Here is a 19,868-nt window from a genome sequence, read left to right as displayed (position 1 = left end):
TGTCGATGGTTTTTAGTCGAAAATTTGAACATATTAGGTTAATTTCATCTGAGATTCTGATATAATTCTCAGCCGAATGTCATGCTTCAAGCACTTCAAGCAGGAACGACTAAGTTATTAGTTTTCGAACCAGCTTGCACGACTGTTATGCAGATGATTAACCAGTGCGCTATGCTCTTGTGGGCGGAGCTCCTAAGTAATGCACGTTTTTATCACAATGTTTTTAAAAAATAAAAAAAATAAAAGTTTACGCCCAACGTGGGGCTCGAACACACGACCCTGAGATTAAGAGTCTCATGCTCTACCGACTAAACTAGCCAAACATTGTAGCGGCCCGCTTATTTAGTATATTAAAGCCTCTTATTTAGGGTATAATTAAACATTAGCACACAAAAAAAAATACGTTTGACATATTGTTGTGCTATGAAGTCCCGCCTACCACCTTCACAGAGACCACAAATAGTCAAAATTTTTTTTTTTTTTTTTTAACACCAAGATCAGTCTGCTGAAGTTGGCCAGACTACTGGCAAAGTATATGGCTGAAGTGCGAGGCTGCCGTTGAAGTGTGGCAGCTTGGGCTAGTTGGTATGGCATGACGATAGTTATAGCGCGAGAACAAAACGACGACACAGAGACAAGGACACGAGCGCTATTGCCATTGAAGCGGGACTCGCTCGCTGGATTCCGTGCCGACCGGTTGTGCGCCCGCGCGCTCGCGACCTTCGGCGTCGTCGTAGCTCTGGCCGACTGGGCTGGCCCTACGTCACCTCCTGTCGCCGACGGTCTTCGACGACAGCGCAGCTCTGACCTACTGGACCTGCTCTACGCCATCTACAGACGCCGACAACATCTCTCGCAAGTGTACCCCGTCCTCGGACTCCAGTGACCGTGCTTCCATCTTTCCTGTCTCTCCTATCCCCTCAGATTTGTTGTTGCTTCTTCTTCCTCTTTTCTATACCTTTACTTCTACCCTTTTATCCCTCCTCACCCCCATCCCTTGTGAGCTCTGTGGCGGTGTCGCTCCTGAAGCAGACAATAACGGGGCTCACTTTTCTCTTCCTTTCTCTATCTTAAGAACCACTCGCATTGAAGCGCGATACTAGCTTCCTGTACCTATGGCGACATTGCGTCAACCGATGCTGACGAACTCAATATTGGAAGCGCTCGAACACCTCGTGTTCGACGCCAACGAAGTTGTCACCTACAAGTGGGTTTCGCGGAAGTGGCAAATTCACGCCAACCTCGCCAAGCGCCTGTTGCACGACTTCGTGGCGGAACAGAGGCGCGCCGGAAAATCGCTGTGCAGCTGGCACGCCATACTGTGCGCGGGTTCGGTGACTCTCGTACCCGAGGCCAAGCTAGCACGCTGTTTGCGGCGCCGGCCAGGGAGCCACGCGCACATCTACGCTGTGCTCACAAGCCGCACGGAGGACTCGAACGTAATCTGCCTAGCAGACGCAGTGTCTCTGTGTAACAACCAGCAGGACGTCTGCTATTCCGCGGTAAAGCCGACGAAAGCTTTGATGAAACGCTGCGACTCATCCTTTTTTGCGCTCGATTCGTGAAGCTGGGAAAAAGGAAACTCCTCGAAGCAGGTGACATTGCTGCTTCACGTAAGTGTGCCAGTTACCCATTCAAGTTACGAACTACGTAGGTGAAGTTTGTGGGCCAAATGCTCATCGTCACGAAACGGAGCGATTTGATGTGTTAAGCATGTATCGCTGGAACTTGTTTCTCTAACAAATATATAGTTACACTATTTACTTCAAATATTTACACCTATTTACATATACACGTGAATAAAGTGTTCTGACGCACGAACGAACATATCCTCGTTCTTCGATTTCGTTTCTTTAACGTGTCGCGAAAGGCACACGCAGCACGGATATGAAAGGGCGCAATCGATTTGGCTGTGCTTATTTAATTTCCTGCTAGTGCGACCCTTGCGTACTTGGATGAGGTATTCTTACTGGCGATTACTGCACCGCACAAGCGAGGAAAAAAAAAAAAAAAACCTTCAAAGTCCTGCGCCTCCATGCGTGGCGGCAAGCAGTTTACCTGGTTTTAACCCGCTGTAGTGCGGAATTTTCTTTCCTTTTTCTTAATTACTGTGGAACACATCGCACCACTTCTTGCAAACTGTTCCAGTGCATTGCACACACCAGCAAGCACTGCATCATGCCTGTACACTGACAGAAGGCAATGCACTGTGTTGCTGATTATAGCAGTCCTACCAACAGCTATGAACTGGCTCAGGAGCACTGCAACAGTATGCTAACTATATGACATCATATATATGCTCTCATATATAACTATATATAAGAAAGGCACACACACACATTGTGTTCCAGCTAAAACTACACAAGGAGCCTTTTATGTTTTTTTTAATTGTTGCACATGTGAAAGGCTAAGGACCAGCAACAACTTGTTGCCAGGGCCGAGAGGGCATCGTAATAACAGGAGGGGTGCCAGGATTCTTTTATCAGGGTGGAGGGGGGTGCTCCTTGGTCAGGCAAGGGGGGGCTGGCAAAATGGGGGAGCTTTACCCCCTGTCCCATGTACAGTGCAACAGAACAGAAAACGAGGAGAAGAAAGGGAACTATAGACAACAGCACCATTATTCCTCTTCTTGCTGTTGTTTTTTGTCATGCTGTTGATTCGTTCCCCTGTTAGCTATTCGGAACCAAGAGGGCAGTCAAAGCCAGACGATCCGGGCACTCCCATGGTGATCCCAGCCATCACTCTGAACACTGTTTTAGCAAATGTGTTTCTTTTTCTTATTAACAAAAATTGTGCGGGATAGGCGCATGACTGGGCCCCACATAGGGCTAATGACCTCACCATCTGCAAGGCTTAGTGTCTTTCAAGCTTGGCTAACATTCGTACAGACCCAAGCAATTCCAACGAGAGTTCTGTGGGTCTGATGCTCAAGTAGTTTCAAAGCGATGAATGGACTTTCATGAGAGCAGGTGGCAACTGAAAGTGTCACACAAGAAACTTGGACAAAAGCAGCCAGCAGTGTTCCTCCAAATTCTTGTCGTCTTGCATATCTAGGTATTCTCACCCTAAATAGTCAATATACCAAATTTGGTATCATGTGATTTGAATAGATGAAGGTAAATGACACGTCCACACATGATAATCATGACATGTGTGTCATGTAAAACATGACTACACGCTACGCTTGTAGCGTGCTCGCATCCGTTTGAAAGTTTCACATATACCGAATTTTGTATCACGCAACGTAAATAGAGGACGAATGTAAATGACACGTCCAAACATGATAATCATTACATGGAAGACATGTACAGCATAATTTACGTGCGCCTCGTAGCATTTTGCTGACTTTAAAGCGACATATCAGCCTTCCTAATTCATGCTTCGCATATCATCGATTTCCACTGTGTGGGGTCTGCCAATTTTTTTGGATAAAATTTTTCATCAGACCTAGCAATGCTTTTTCAATGCACTGTCTGATTTCTGAGAAGCGACACTTTGACGTATGTTATCAGACAAAACAACACAATTTGTAGTTATGTGCAAGCAACATTACAAAGAAAAAGTAGTACAAGCTGTAAATAAAAAATTTTGTCACAAGAGATCCTTACTGCTCAGTGTGGGATCAGGTACACAAACAAGATACATAGAGAAATAGATCCCGTAGCACTATCCAGTTTCAAGCCATGTCCAGCTGAATTTATTACAATATTTCTAATCAGGACATAATGCTGTTTCAAGATTGACAGAGCACATTACACAAAATAAAAAACAATAAAATAAGTGATAGGCTTCACTGCAAAAAAAAAAAAAATACTGGTGTATAGCATTTTTTTTTATAGATGCACCCATTGTGTGCCTATGTGGTGTGTAAGTCTTTTTTGTGTATCCATAAATGGGAATACCTTCCACCGGAGTCCTTTCACAAAGCTTACTCAAAATTATATATATATAATATATATATATATATGCCTTTGCTCCTAAAATCTAATCCGAAAAAATTCTGAAAAGTAACAAGTCCTGATCGCGACGATAACTTCATTTCATTATAAGATGCAAATAACACTCCTTTTGCAGACACTGATTGTCCTCATGTCTTTAATTCATTCTTTTCATCCGTGTTTACTAGCAAGAATGATCATTTTCCAGAAATTGTTGAACACGATTACTCATTCATGTCACCTTTACATATCACAATTGAAGGCATAGTTAAAATTATTGAAAATCTGAAGATGTCACCATCTTCTGGTATTGACGATATCAATTCAAAATTATTAAAGAACACTGTTTATGTGTCTGGCACTATCCTGTTTCACATTTTTCGGCAGTCGCTCACTACAGGAATGTTGCCTTATGACTGGAAGATAGTGAAGGTAATGCCAGTCCATAAATATGGTAGTAAAAGTTCAACTGGAAATTATCGCCCCATTTCCTTGACGTGCATATGTTGCAAGATGCTTGAGCATATCATAGCTTCTAACATTTATGTGCATCTAGAATCTAGAACAATTTCTTTTTCTCTAACCAGCACGGGTTCCGAAAGGGTCGTTCTTGCAAGTCTCAACTCTTTGAGTTCACCACCAACCTACATTCTAACATGAACAGTAATCTACAGACATATTGTTTATTTCTTGATTTTGCGAAGGCATTCGATTGTGTTGCTCATTGTCGCTTGATGTTAAAACTGTCATCACTAAAGCTTTATTCACTCACGCTAACATGGCTCAGAAACTTCCTAACTAACCGCCAACAATACACTATCGCCAATAATCACTCTTCATCACTTTGTTACGTTTCCTCTGGTGTACCACAGGACAGTTTTTTTGGTCCCTTACTTTTCCTCATCTACATTAATGACCTGCCTGACAACTTATCCTCATGTGTGCGTATATTTGCCGATGACAGCATTATCTATCGTCCCATCCGCAACAATAGCCATCATCTAACTCTTCAAAAAGACCTCGAGCATATTAATGAGTGGTGCAAAACATGGCAGATGACACCTAATGTTTCCAAATGCAAACTAATCACCTTTCGTCGCAAACGTGATAACTTTGATAGCCAATACACAATTGATAATAGCATTGTTGAACGCACTGATCATTACAAATACCTAGGCATAAACTTAACTTCTACACTTTCGTGGTCCACACATATCACTTTGATCTGTGCCAACACATCAAGATCATTAGGTTTTCTGCGCCGAAATCTATACAGTGCTCCCTCCGATGTACGCAAACCGGCTTATCTTGCTCTAATCCGTCCCCAACTGGAGTTTGCATCCTCCATTTGCTCACCATATCAACAATACCTCATAGATAAGTTAGAATGTATACAGAACAGAGCAAGTTGATTCATAGCGCGTAATCACAGCTACCCGTCCAGCATAACACAGAATAAACATAGCCTTGCACTCGAGCCACTGAAAATTCGCCGTGACATCTCACTTTTATCACTATTTCACAAACTCATCCACACCAGCATGATGCCATCTCTTCACCTTAATCTAGCCCATCGAGCTTCGAGCAGACTACATAACACCTTTAGCTTATCACGCATGTACGGCAATACTAACGCTTTCAACCAGTCGGCTCTTCCACGAGCTATTCGTTTGTGGAATGATTTGCCACATGATCTTGCGTCAAAACAAGACCACACAAAGTTCTATCATACTTTTAAAAAATACTTATGCACCAAAAATTGCTCTATCACATCTTCGTAATCATCTATGCTTATAGGACTGTTGCCGATGTTTTTGCACTATTGCTAGGTTGTAGTTACTGTCATATTTTTTGTATTTCACCTTCACATACTGTAACTCACTTTTCTCGTATGTATTTCGCTTACATGTTCATAAGTTGAACTGCATTTCCTATTATATTCAATATTTGCCTATGTATGTGTAATATATATGTAAATATATTTTTCTAACATATTATCTGTACCGCCCCCCTTACACCATGCCCCTCGAGGGCTCTGTAAGGTACTGTAAATAAAATAAATAAATATATGTGTGTGCATGTGTGTTTGCAGGAAATATTCCTTTCTTACGAGAAGACTATGGACAGTTAACTTTGCAGTAACACGAAGTGTTTGCTAAATGCTTCGCTCACAGTGACGCATACAATTTCATTTCACATTGTTTGCCGTATTGATTTATGGAGAAGGTTTGAAAAGTTTCTTAGCAAGATAAAAGGAATTTTTATATGAAAATATCTGCATGTTGAGGACATGTAATGGCTCTGCAGCTTTAGTGTATGATGAAGTCGCAGTGGCGCACTTGGTAGAGAACCTAGCTTCGGGCATTGCAGTATTGAAGAGAAGTTATTGAGATTTCTTTTTATTGCTTTCCGCGACCGCAGGCGGGAGTACAAATGGTTCTATGGTGATAATAAAAGCACTTATTTCTTCTCTTCGCGCATCTGTTCGTAAGTGGAAACACTTCCTAAAAGTGTACTTTCGCAGATGTGCAAAAAAAAACTGAAATTCTCACAAGAAAGATTTATGACCGCGTCTTGTGTACCAAGTTTAAGTGGTTAGAACCATAGGTCGGCAAACTCATGAGCCTACTCGCTTCGACTCACTCGGCCTCGGATCAAGCCGTGAGTTCGGATGAGTAATGTTTTGGTGAGGTTGATTCTGAGTGGCTCCGGTCAAAGAAAAGTTTTGCGAGTGTGAGTACGGCTCAGAAAAATTTTGGCGAGTCCGAGTGAGAGCAAAGTGCCATAGATATTTTTTGAGCGAGTTCTACTTTCTTTTGCCAATCTAAGGTCCCATCCACTCATCTTCAGCGTGACTATCGGCCTTACCTGGATACACGTTTATACTCGCGTCCAGTCGCACATATTCCAAAGCAACATTGTGCATACACCATTTCAATAATTATTGATCAGAGGCGCGAACTACGCAGGGGGGTGCTCTGACCTCCCCACCCCAACTCTTCCAGAGAAGTTTTTCAATATTGACAACGTACAATATCGTACGTTGTCATCTTTTCCAAGAAAAATGTCCTTCCTGGATCGCAACCACTTGTAACCCGTATTTGAAGGTAAACTATATCAAAAGAGCATCGATTATATAAGATATTGATGTTAAAGAGCATGGACACTACAGTCAAAAAAGCTCATACTGTAGGCTAATAGACTTGAGTCAACTCAGTTGGGCTCGGATCGAGCAGCGAGTCTGTGTGAGTAATATTTTGGCTAGTTTGAGCAGCGCCTCCTCTATTTTATCAAAGCCAGCCAGATGTGCCCGATCCAGCCTTTCACCACTCTCTCCTCTATAGCCATTTCCTGTTCTCGCTCATCACCTAGCCTTCACATGTGCTTTACCGTCATAGGGGAGAGTCATGCAGTGCCTCACAACAATATGAAGTAATTTGTTGTTAAGCTGTGTACAGAATATGTAGGGCAGTTTCTTGCATGCTTTGCGTTTATAATGTTGGTGGTCAAGCTGGCTCTGTTTACTCGATTCTACCGTGCCCTCGATTGCAACGCGCACCCATTTTTCTCATTGGCCCACACGTTCACACCACTCGGGAAAAAGACTCCTTTCGGGAGCGTCTTCCGTTTAAATATGAGGTACGGGGGAAGCTTGTGCCTATCTGACGTGCAACGGAGCATTGTTCTCACTCTAGTTTTACCGTGGCCCGATGTCAGCACGCGAACTTGCTTCGCCCCCTTCTTCTCGACTATTGTGGTGCCAGGCATGTCGAAGTAAAGAGTCGTCTGATCGGCATTCCCGATTTGCCCAAGCAGGGAGCCGTTGTTGTGCCGCAAGTTTAGGACGAACCTCTGAAAACTGAAGCTTTTCTTCGTACTCCTCCGGCAACTTTTGGCATATGCCCGTTCGCCTTCAGAGAAAAAAGCCCTTCCTCTTCATAAAATTAGTTAGCCAGCACCTGCTCGCTTTAAACTGGCTCCGCATTAGCCATTTTTCTAAGGCTAACTGCATAGCCTGCACTTGGAGCAGTTCTGTCGTCACGGGCCGCTGTGCCGCTCACTGCTCAATCACATACTCGCCGAGCAGCTCTTCAATTTGCGAAAACCGACCCTGCTGTGGTCCACTGAAGCCGATAAAGAATTTGATTTTTTGAAAGGCGCGTGCAACAATCCGTCTGCAGATGCGTGAACTCTTCAATTTTCGTTGTTTTGTGGTTCTTATCATGACGTAGCGCTGAATAAGCTTTCTTTAGGTTATCTCGTTTGTGCCTGGATCCACCGATGGGGGGGGCGTGTGGGCTACGTGAAGATATAAGTACAGTTCGTTGTTCAAAATAAACCAGTTGTGAGTTTGCGCCCGTGTTGTTTGCCTTTTTTCCTTGTGTCCGTGTACGTGTTTGCGCAAAGAAGTCATGAATGAGTACCAACTCGCCTAACTTTCAGTACTGTTGTCCACTGAAGCGTTTGCGTGAATCTTTGCTGTCGACAATATTCTGCTTTTGTTTCCGCCAGTCCCGCAAGCACGTTTAGGGAACTCCGAACGACCGCGATGCAGCCCGATTTACGCCCGTTTCGGCACACGCGATGACTTTTCTTTTAAAAGCGGCATCGTGGTGCACTCGTCGAGTTTTTGGAGTCGGCCCTTCCATGCCGTCGATGCTAATGCACACCAAGATGACGAACTCCTCAGCACACGTATGAACGAAGTGCCGCACATGGGAAACACATAGACAGAAATGGCCGATGCGCATGTCGACGCACGTAGAAGCGGCCGTTTTGGAATGCCGATGGCAATAGAATGACCGTACTCATTTTTTTTTCGTTCACGATTCTAACGCGCATGCGATTTATGAACTCGCTTAACCGGAAAAAAGGTGCGCGTTAAATTCGAGTAAATATGGTAATATTTGTGGCGCTATGCGGGCAACCAACGGAAACACGTCACGGCGACCCTGCTGCATAACTAGCGCAGCGAGGTGGCGGCGGCATTGCTTCCAGCCACAAAAAAGGAGCTCAAAAGAACATGTATGACAGACGTATAATATTGTAGAGAGACACAAGTCTATCGTGTCTCCGTGGGACAGTGCTCGGACGTATGTGTGTTGCAAGCGCCCCTACCTCTCATGTGGCATCGTATCACGGCCACTCTCTAAACTAAGGTGGGCCGACGGCACACGTTGAAAAGAGCGCATTTGCACTGGCATTGCATAAAATATAGGATGCATTGGTATCGGCGAGTCCGGTCGAAAAATATTTTTGGCAAGTGTAAGTACGAGCGAGTCCGGCTCAGGAAAATTTTGGCGAGTCTGAGTCCGAGTGGGCCCTAAGTGCAAAATATATTTCATGAGTGAGCTCCACAATTTTTGCCGACCTATGGTTGGCATAGAGTTTCCTAATATACACTAGAAGGAACTCTGGCGCTAGTGTCTATGAGATCTGCAACACACGGCGCTTCAGCGAGCATGGGAATAATGAATAGTACACACATTTGTCTAATATTCGTCCTTGTGGCGTGCTTCTGGCTCCCTGTGTTCGTGTGGCTTGAAGTTGTTTTCTCACGAAACAAATATTGGCAAATGTTCAGTGGTTGCGCTTGACCATCTTATTCTTTAGACTTACCTTTCGAAATCAGGTCATGAAGTTCAAAAGGGTTGAATCTTTCTTTCAAAACTAAACCAAAACACAGCAATAAACGAAGCCGCAAGTACGATTCGCCGTCTGCAAGTACAAAGACTAGGCAAATGTGTGTACTACCCATCATTCCCATGGTCGCTGAACGATCGCAGCGCCATGGGAATGATGAAAAGCGCTGAATAAGCGCTGAATAAGCTTTCTTTAGGTTATCTCGTTTGTGCCTGGATCCACCGATGGGGGGGCGTGTGGGCTACGTGAAGATATAAGTACAGTTCGTTGTTCAAAATAAACCAGTTGTGAGTATGCGCCCGTGTTGTTTGCCTTTTTTCCTTGTGTCCGTGTACGTGTTTGCGCAAAGAAGTCATGAATGAGTACCAACTCGCCCAACTTTCAGTACTGTTGTCCACTGAAGCGTTTGCGTGAATCTTTGCTGTCGACAATATTCTGCTTTTGTTTCCGCCAGTCCCGCAAGCACGTTTAGGGAACTCCGAACGACCGCGATGCAGCCCGATTTGCGCCCGTTTCGGCACACGCGATGACTTTTCTTTCAAAAGCGGCATCGTGGTGCACTCGTCGAGTTTTTGGAGTCGGCCCTTCCATGCCGTCGATGCTAATGCACACCAACATGACGAACTCCTCAGCACACGTACGAACGAAGTGCCGCACATGGGAAACACATAGACAGAAATGGCTGATGCGCCATGTCGAGGCACGTAGAAGCGGCCGTTTTGGAATGCCGATGGCAATAGAATGACCGTACTCATTTTTTTTCGTTCACGATTCTAACGCGCATGTGATTTATGAACTCGCTTAACCGGAAAAAAGGTGCGCGTTAGATTCGAGTAAATACGGTAATATTTGTGGCGCTATGCGGGCAACCAACGGAAACACGTCACGGCGACCCTGCTGCATAACTAGCGCAGCGAGGTGGCGGCGGCATTGCTTCCAGCCACAAAAAAGGAGCTCAAAAGAACATGTATGACAGACGTATAATATTGTAGAGAGACACAAGTCTATCGTGTCTCCGTGGGACAGTGCTCGGACGTATGTGTGTTGCAAGCGCCCCTACCTCTCATGTGGCATCGTATCACGGCCACTCTCTAAACTAAGGTGGGCCGACGGCACACGTTGAAAAGAGCGCATTTGCACTGGCATTGCATAAAATATAGGATGCATTGGTATCGGCGAGTCCGGTCGAAAAATATTTTTGGCAAGTGTAAGTACGAGCGAGTCCGGCTCAGGAAAATTTTGGCGAGTCTGAGTCCGAGTGGGCCCTAAGTGCAAAATATATTTCATGAGTGAGCTCCACAATTTTTGCCGACCTATGGTTGGCATAGAGTTTCCTAATATACACTAGAAGGAACTCTGGCGCTAGTGTCTATGAGATCTGCAACACACGGCGCTTCAGCGAGCATGGGAATAATGAATAGTACACACATTTGTCTAATATTCGTCCTTGTGGCGTGCTTCTGGCTCCCTGTGTTCGTGTGGCTTGAAGTTGTTTTCTCACGAAACAAATATTGGCAAATGTTCAGTGGTTGCGCTTGACCATCTTATTCTTTAGACTTACCTTTCGAAATCAGGTCATGAAGTTCAAAAGGGTTGAATCTTTCTTTCAAAACTAAACCAAAACACAGCAATAAACGAAGCCGCAAGTACGATTCGCCGTCTGCAAGTACAAAGACTAGGCAAATGTGTGTACTACCCATCATTCCCATGGTCGCTGAACGATCGCAGCGCCATGGGAATGATGAAAAGCGCTGAATAAGCTTTCTTTAGGTTATCTCGTTTGTGCCTGGATCCACCGATGGGGGGGCGTGTGGGCTACGTGAAGATATAAGTACAGTTCGTTGTTCAAAATAAACCAGTTGTGAGTTTGCGCCCGTGTTGTTTGCCTTTTTTCCTTGTGTCCGTGTACGTGTTTGCGCAAAGAAGTCATGAATGAGTACCAACTCGCCCAACTTTCAGTACTGTTGTCCACTGAAGCGTTTGCGTGAATCTTTGCTGTCGACAATATTCTGCTTTTGTTTCCGCCAGTCCCGCAAGCACGTTTAGGGAACTCCGAACGACCGCGATGCAGCCCGATTTGCGCCCGTTTCGGCACACGCGATGACTTTTCTTTCAAAAGCGGCATCGTGGTGCACTCGTCGAGTTTTTGGAGTCGGCCCTTCCATGCCGTCGATGCTAATGCACACCAACATGACGAACTCCTCAGCACACGTACGAACGAAGTGCCGCACATGGGAAACACATAGACAGAAATGGCTGATGCGCCATGTCGAGGCACGTAGAAGCGGCCGTTTTGGAATGCCGATGGCAATAGAATGACCGTACTCATTTTTTTTCGTTCACGATTCTAACGCGCATGTGATTTATGAACTCGCTTAACCGGAAAAAAGGTGCGCGTTAGATTCGAGTAAATACGGTAATATTTGTGGCGCTATGCGGGCAACCAACGGAAACACGTCACGGCGACCCTGCTGCATTACTAGCGCAGCGAGGTGGCGGCGGCATTGCTTCCAGCCACAAAAAAGGAGCTCAAAAGAACATGTATGACAGACGTATAATATTGTAGAGAGACACAAGTCTATCGTGTCTCCGTGGGACAGTGCTCGGACGTACGTGTGTTGCAAGCGCCCCTACCTCTCATGTGGCATCGTATCACGGCCACTCTCTAAACTAAGGTGGGCCGACGGCACACGTTGAAACGAGCGCATTTGCACTGGCATTGCATAAAATATAGGACGCGTTGGTATCGGCGAGTCCGGTCGAAAAATATTTTTGGCAAGTGTAAGTACGAGCGAGTCCGGCTCAGGAAAATTTTGGCGAGTCTGAGTCCGAGTGGGCCCTAAGTGCAAAATATATTTCATGAGTGAGCTCCGCAATTTTTGCCGACCTATGGTTGGCATAGAGTTTCCTAATATACACTAGAAGGAACTCTGGCGCTAATGTCTATGAGATCTGCAACACACGGCGCTTCAGCGAGCATGGGAATAATGAATAGTACACACATTTGTCTAATATTCGTCCTTGTGGCATGCTTCTGGCTCCCTGTGTTCGTGTGGCTTGAAGTTGTTTTCTCACGAAACAAATATTGGCAAATTTTCAGTGGTTGCGCTTCACCATCTTATTCTTTAGACTTACCTTTCGAAATTGGGTCATGAAGTTCAAAAGGGTTGAATCTTTCTTTCTAAACGAAACCAAAACACAGCAATAAACGAAGCCGCAAGTACGATTCGCCGTCTGCAAGTACAAAGACTAGGCAAATGTGTGTACTACCCATCATTCCCATGGTCGCTGAACGATCGCAGCGCCAGAGTCCCCTCTAGTTAATTTTAGGAAACTCTGTGATAGTTGGAACCCTCGATTTCACTGGCCTAAATTTATAGAATAGCAATGTGCACTGTAAAGCACCAAATTAAAGGTGTGTATGTGTACACACGCATTTGCAGATTTACACTGCATTAATTAAAAGAAACTAAAAAATGCGCCAGCAATGGTTATTTTCAATTCACATCTAACATCTTATTATCAATCAGACATGGCAAACCGTTGGTGACTTGAAAATTATTGTGCTTTACCCAGACCCCAAGTGTAAAAAAAAACTTATATTTTTTATTCATTTGCCTAAGACGACTTGAAGGCAAAAGAAGCCGCTTCTTTTGTTCTTGTTGCTCTCAATCGATTGTACGACTATCCAGGCTATGTGACAGTTAGCATTGTTCTACCCATACACAATTTTCAAACAGTCAACCATTGAGCATGGCCTCTTGTGCTTGCCAAACAGGTTTAACACGTTCACTGCGGCATGGGTCACCGGTGGGTCATCGCGTGTGCTCCTAATATGCGGTCGTGATGTTACGAGCATCCATCTGCTTGCTGCTTTAATGACTCCACCAAAGAAATGCGCAGAAGCATTATTCTTGTTGCACGACGTTGTAAATAATCAGAAATTTTTTTTTGCATTAGATGCCGGGACCCATTGGTGGGTTCACGGCACACCTGGAAGATATACCGAGTGGCCTACCCATGGGTTCACTCCGCATGTAAACGAGACCTCAAGAAAGCTTGCTGCAGCGAACCTGTTAAAGAGACACTGAAGTAAAACTAGACGTTCAGTCAGACTGGAATAGGAACCTTCAGAAATGCATGCCATTTAGCGCAAAAAAAAAAAAAAAAAGACTGATGAGTATAAAAATTTTGAATCAAACATTCAATATTGCTTTCTTAATTTCTCCAGCCCAGACTTGGCCTTGAAACAACGCCGTCACAAGTTTCATTGCTCTCAGCAAACTGGAAGGCACCACGAGATATCATTGCATTCGTTAACAGTCACTGCATGGCTGCTGTATCCATGTTTGATGTCTAAAATGCCCGATGCAGAAAATTTGAAGCGGCGTCAGCACCTATCCCTCAGTATTTTGCCATTTTTTCGCTCATTAAACATGTACACAAGAGAACAGAAAGTTGCGCAAGTTGATTTGGAATCGTGCTTGAAAAGGCACAAAAATACTACCCCTAATGAAAAACATTAAAAACAGGACTATGCCATTATTGTTAACATGAACAACACTGTTGCTGCATTAACAGCAAGAATGGTATAACTGTGATTGCAATAGGATCATCTACCATTGAAGTACAACTTCCCATTTCTGTTTAGTGTCCCTTTCAGCTCAGTTATATTCACTTGAGAGAAAACGACTGTTCTCACTGAAACTTTTATTCCTTCAGCATCGTTTTTTTTTTTTTCATTCATTCCGTACATGTCTCAGAGAACAGCCAGCATAGGAAAAAACAAATGCTAGTTGGCTTTTTAACAAGCAAAACCCACCCAAACAGTGCGTTCATGCAGCAGACATGCCCGTAAGTGCGCGATAGGCATGGCACGAATGCGCGCATCAGATGTGAAAAACAAAACAAATATATATCAAAGCACTGAGAAAGATCGCAGAAAATTGGAACATTCCTAGGGATCACGTACACAAGGCAATTCCTTAGACATAAATTGAAATATACAGTTCAGGACACCATAGAAATTTTAAAGACCGCACGTGCATATGGGTGGATACAGGGACGGCATTTCAACAGTGATTCCTCTCTAGATTGCATTTTTTCCTTGTCCCTTAGTGACCGGCACTCAACGGTTAGATTGCACTGCACTTCAAAACACAATCCGATTGGCAAATGCTAGCAATGCTCAATGCAGCTCCCAACTCTGCTCTAATGAAGAAAGAGCAAAGAAAATGCACTGAGGTATGAAATCACTGAATCCCAGCCTTTCAGTTATGCAGTTCTTGAGCCCCACGCCTTGACTGATATTATGCACAACTTTAAATTACCTATTTGTGCTTTCCAACATATGTGCACACCTGAATACAAACAAAAGAAATTGAGCAGAGTTATTGGTGAAGCACACAAAAAGAGCAGCCATTGCTGAGAGGCTTCGCTTTTATTTTGCCGCAACTGTGTGCCTGCATGCAGAATAGACAACAAAAAGATCCATGCTCTATCCAAAATACCCACCACAATATCATAAACAATGCCGATAAAGTACCTTTCACAATCATTTCAAAAAGTTAAAAATTATCTAGTTCAAAAGAAAATGCATTTCTTCTACAAACGGCACTGCCAGCCACAGAGCCATTTGCAGAAAGAAAAGTCTCAATCCAACTCGCGGCCATCAGTGAGAGAGACCTACAATTGCTATGAGGGCAGGACCAAGTCATCAGGCCTGACGCAGCACTCGTACTACTGTAGCTCTGCCATATGCTATGTTTATAAAAGGCCTGCTTCTATGTACAATAATAAGTTTAAGCAGACAGACAAACAATAGGAGAAAGCTCCCAAAAAAGGCATCACAAATGGTCATCACCAACCACTAATATAAGCTTTTAAACAGCATTTACTACAGCACGCCACCTCATCACCGAGGTTTTGCGCACAACGGAATGATAGCAGCATCTCCATAACGATAGTGGCAAACACTATTGCCTACTTTAGGGAGAGATAAGATACAGAGTGCTATATCCTGCACCAAAACCAAGCAGTTCATAAGAGAGATCCACAAAGCAATCTTAATCATCATCGTTAAGGCAAAAGTTGGTCATCATCGGCGTGCAAGACCTTGTGGCACTGTACAGCCATGCACTAAGCAGCACCATTTCTTTCTTTTTCTTCTTTTTGTCATAAGTCCATTGAACACTGCCTCTGCTTTGTTTCATCTTCGCTGCAGGGCACATACGATAGCAAAACACTCGTGCCACCATTTGGCTAGGCCTGCTGCGATTGTGACTGATGGCAATCAAAGGCAGAATAACTCTGTGTATAGACTTAAACCTTGATTGTAGGAGAGATGGTGATCTAGGTATCACAAGTTGTGCATAACCTCTGAGCCCTTGCAGAGTGAGCAAGCTGTCACTGGTGTTACTTTTCGGTAAGCTCATGAAATCTCATTTAGAACCAGGTTAAAAATTGCAAAATATCATACAATTACTGAGCAATGCATTGGGAGCAAACAAACTTATTTTTTTGCAGTAGCAATCAAGCGAATATGCCATGCTCGTGTTGAAAAAGCAATGTTTTGCTCATGCGGTATATGATACCTACAGCACTGCATTGTCGCACTCACAATTTACCATTTCTCAGCTATTCGGCACGTAAGGATCAAAACTGCCATGCTAGGCCTTAAAAAACAATCTAAGGCTATGAAGGACCTTGATGCAGCATAAAAGTGACTTGGTGCTGCTTCAGTCGCATGTAAAGTGGGAAGAAACATGCGACCAAGAATTTCATTTGCGTCATGAAGGTAGCTTTGATGCACTCTAGCAAATTAAGTGCCACACTTAATACCAGCGGACCGCCAGCCTTGGTGTCAACATGTGCAGTCTTTGAATACTACATGAATGCACATGTGAAGATAATTATGACAAAAGTAAATGTTCATTGACAGTGCATAGTGGCATAATACAACATGCAAACTGCACAATTTCAAGCATTTCCACATGGGTTTCATCAAACTTTATGAAATAAACCTACTACCAGAAAACATGGCAGAAAAGTCCCAGAACACTACCCTTCCATGGGAGGGCAAGTACATAAAAGAAGAAAAACAATAGGAGGTCAGAAATAATAAGATCCCAAATTGTACCATGAGTTGGAAAAAGTAGCACATGAAAAAAGAAATACTGTCCTCTAGTAGGGAAAAAAAAAAAGACCCCCAAAAAAAAAGGATTTGCAAAGAAAGGTACGCAAGATGGCTGCCAAGTCATAGAAGTGACATCTGCTACGTAGGGTAGGCTCTCCTCCTGGCCATGTTACCACCAGCTGCGTTGCGACTGCTGTCCGCAACCCCTGACGAGAAGTCCGCGGGATCAAACATCATCGGCGTCGAAACAGCCTTGGCTGTGGGTTGCTGCGTAAGGGACAAAAATGTGTCAATGCCCTCGGTGCCCCGTACTGACAACACAAAACTTAGACCACAAATCATTCTTTCTACGAGTGTAAGCACCAGACAGGGAGTCTTAAACAAGCAACCTGTTCTCTTTTTCATGTGCAGCCGGTGCCCATGATGCTGCAAGAAATTCAACCCTTTTGTCCCCACACAGAATACATGAAACATTGAACTCTAAAGGTGGAGCACAGTTTGCTTATCGGCACACAATAAGTGTTCTATATGCCGGTTTACGAGTGATGCCAAAAGTGACGCTGACAAGTGCAAAGGCCTATACAGCAGTGTGCAAAAGAACTTTCAGACATAACTCAGCATGAAATTTTGAATTGCATATCATGAGCAATGTAATGGCACTATAAATTTTTCTACTGTTCGCTAACAAAGCTGACTAAAATTATAATGAAAAAGAAATAAACAGCACCATTTCTTAGATAAGGCCAAAACAAAGGTGGGATATCTTTCAAGTCTGCCCAAAAGAACACTATCTGGCCCACTGTCTCTATGCTAATATGAGGCCTAGTTCTTCAGTTTCCAGTCAAGGGCTACCAATGTTGGCCGTGGCAGCGAGCACTTGATAATTTTCTGTGAACTAATACAGTCTATGCTCATCATAACAGACCTGCATAATTATAATAACGGGCTTTCGTATACAAAAGACCATTATTCAGCCTAAGTTTGGTCTGTGTATTAAATTAATGGAGTGAAGTTAGCTTCTAATAGACCACAAAACAATGGACTATTGGCTTGTAGTGGACGAAATTAGCAGCATTTTTCTTCCAAATTGGGCACGTAAAGCGTACTTTTGCAGTGCTGACGCAGGCTGACGACAGACATGACCATGCTGCTCTCAGCGTGCTAAAGCCATGGTAGACTCAAATTGTGGTTGACAACACTCATTGCTTCTGGCCGAGCCTCCAGCCAAGCCAACCTGAAAGGACTTTGGTCACGCCAATGGTTCAAGTGTTGCAGCAGACAAATGCAGCACAAACTGATCGCATCATCGCTCGAATGTGCTCACCCATCTCTAATCACAATTTCTTTTCAAGCTTAATGTAAATAAAAGTTTTTGTATTTTGCGTTATACGTTCGTCACTCATTGTGGTAACGTTGTTAGGCATCACAACCTTAGTTTTCGCAGTAAGGTGTCCTGGTGTTCCAAGCAGGTGAGTTTTGACTCTCAAATTAGAATATTAATGAGATAAGTGTCTTAGCGCTGCTCTACCGTCCAGTGAGCCGTGGAAGCTGTCCAGGAGCAACAGCTCCCAGTAGCCAATAGGTGACCCCATTTAAGCTGATATGCCTTTTTAACATGTCCTAGAACAACTACGCCAGGAACATCGCTTTTGTTTGCACCGGGAGCCTCCCGCCAGCGCTAAATCTCAGAGGCCGTGTCTCCTGCCACGTCTTACGGCCAGATGCCATGGCAGAGCGCTCGCCATTGTACTGCTTAGTCATGTGACTATTTTGACAGCTGCTCAGAGGTGACTGTCAGATATTTGAGCGCTTACAAGGGGCGACCGCCAGAGGTGTCCTCCTCTGTACCGGAGGGTGAGGGCAAAGTCATTCAGAGTGTAGGGCAGAGAGATTGCGGCTCACGCTCCAGGCATGTTTTTTTTTTTTTTTTTTAAGAGGGTGTTGGCCTTCCCGTTCACACAAATAAAAAAAAACTTGTTCCAAGCTGATTGAAGTGGCTGCAAAAGCCTGTAGAAATTCTTTTATATTGGGTAATGCTTTGCTGCTGTGCAGGAGCCACATAGTGCCCCTGCACTTACTGTAACGGCACTTGCTCATCAATTATAATTTGCACTACCATTTTATTAATAACTGCTGCTGGTGAATGAAGTCTTTCATAATGATGCTGTTGGATTTATACAGCGTGTATCAGCGGAACTAGCCAGCCCCATCCTGCGGAGCGAAATAGAAACGATCGTCACACAGCACAGCACCCTTCCCCCAACATGAAGTTTGGATAATACGGACTCATTTTGCCAGATTACGACCTGTGGTTCTATGTTGCTAAAATATAGTTGTGACGGTTAGACACTCGGTGTTAGTAAACATTTTAAAAGCAAAAATTCAAATTCTTTCAATTTTCAAGAGCCTGTCTAAGGATATTCAAAGACACAAAGCAGCATACCAAGAAAGAATATTTCACTGTAGGAATGTCCAATACACTATAGATAATTTTATGCACTAAAATGTAAAAACTATTGGTGAGATGCATCAAAAATAAAGAATATTAATGCAGCTATTCACACTTTTTTGCATTAGCTGGGCAATGTTGTTTATTTCTCTCGTTCTAATTTTTGCAGTCTTTGGTAAACTGATTTCGCTATAAAGGTGATGTCAAATGACATCTCCACTTTTTCGAAGTAGTGATCTCTTAAAGTCAAAACGGCAAGGACAGCTATGACTGCTTGAAGTTCTCTTGTTGATAATTACATCCTTTGAAAACTTTCTTGATTGGCCAGAGTCATCATACATTTCCCATTTTTGATCTTCAGTGCGGATAAAATTGGATAAAGATTGGAATTACGCCAATGAGGACACAAAGACCAAAATAAACTGCACAAGTGCTAATCATGAAGCATCAGCAGCATGGTCAGTAGCATTAGTTACAACTTTTGGCGTCTGGCTCCAATACAGGCATTTCTTTTATTTATTCTCGAACGGTATAAGCACAGTGGACATTATCTGAACGGCTGACCACACTGACAGACATCAAATTGAGCATCACTAATTTCGTGCACCCATCCGTCTTTTCCATTTTCCCGTGCTGCCCTCTAGCGATTTGGTAGGGTTAGGTAGGGGCTTGGACTTGCATTGCTAGAACGAAGGCTTCTGAG

At 43.8% G+C, this 19,868-nt stretch overlaps 2 protein-coding genes and 1 non-coding gene across 7 annotated transcripts in view; 1 reads left to right on the top strand and 2 right to left on the bottom strand.

Annotated features, from left to right (window-relative positions):
* Positions 1–250: 250 nt before the first annotated feature.
* TRNAK-CUU (transfer RNA lysine (anticodon CUU)) lies at positions 251–323 on the bottom strand. The gene has a single exon. It is a non-coding gene; the product is annotated as a tRNA-Lys (tRNA).
* Positions 324–1,115: 792 nt separating this feature from the next.
* On the top strand, positions 1,116–1,565 carry LOC119161826 (DNA polymerase delta subunit 3). Its single transcript, XM_037414338.2, has one exon. It carries the CDS (start codon positions 1,116–1,118, stop codon positions 1,563–1,565), a length of 450 nt encoding a protein of 149 aa, XP_037270235.2.
* A 12,711-nt stretch (positions 1,566–14,276) lies between these two features.
* LOC119160912 (uncharacterized) overlaps positions 14,277–19,868 on the bottom strand; it is a 256,608-nt gene continuing 251,016 nt past the window's right edge. For all 5 annotated transcript variants that reach the window (XM_037413180.2, XM_037413184.2, XM_037413182.2 and 2 more), the window contains one exon: positions 14,277–16,983. In XM_037413180.2, the coding sequence (XP_037269077.2) occupies positions 16,855–16,983 (129 nt within the window). In that variant the 3' untranslated portion in view covers positions 14,277–16,854. The remainder of the gene's footprint in view (positions 16,984–19,868) is intronic.

Source organism: Rhipicephalus microplus, chromosome X (assembly GCF_043290135.1).
Source record: "Rhipicephalus microplus isolate Deutch F79 chromosome X, USDA_Rmic, whole genome shotgun sequence".
Taxonomy (NCBI): Eukaryota; Metazoa; Arthropoda; class Arachnida; order Ixodida; family Ixodidae; genus Rhipicephalus; species Rhipicephalus microplus.
Note: the sequence above shows the minus strand (reverse complement) of the source record. Positions and strands in the feature narration are given on the sequence as shown.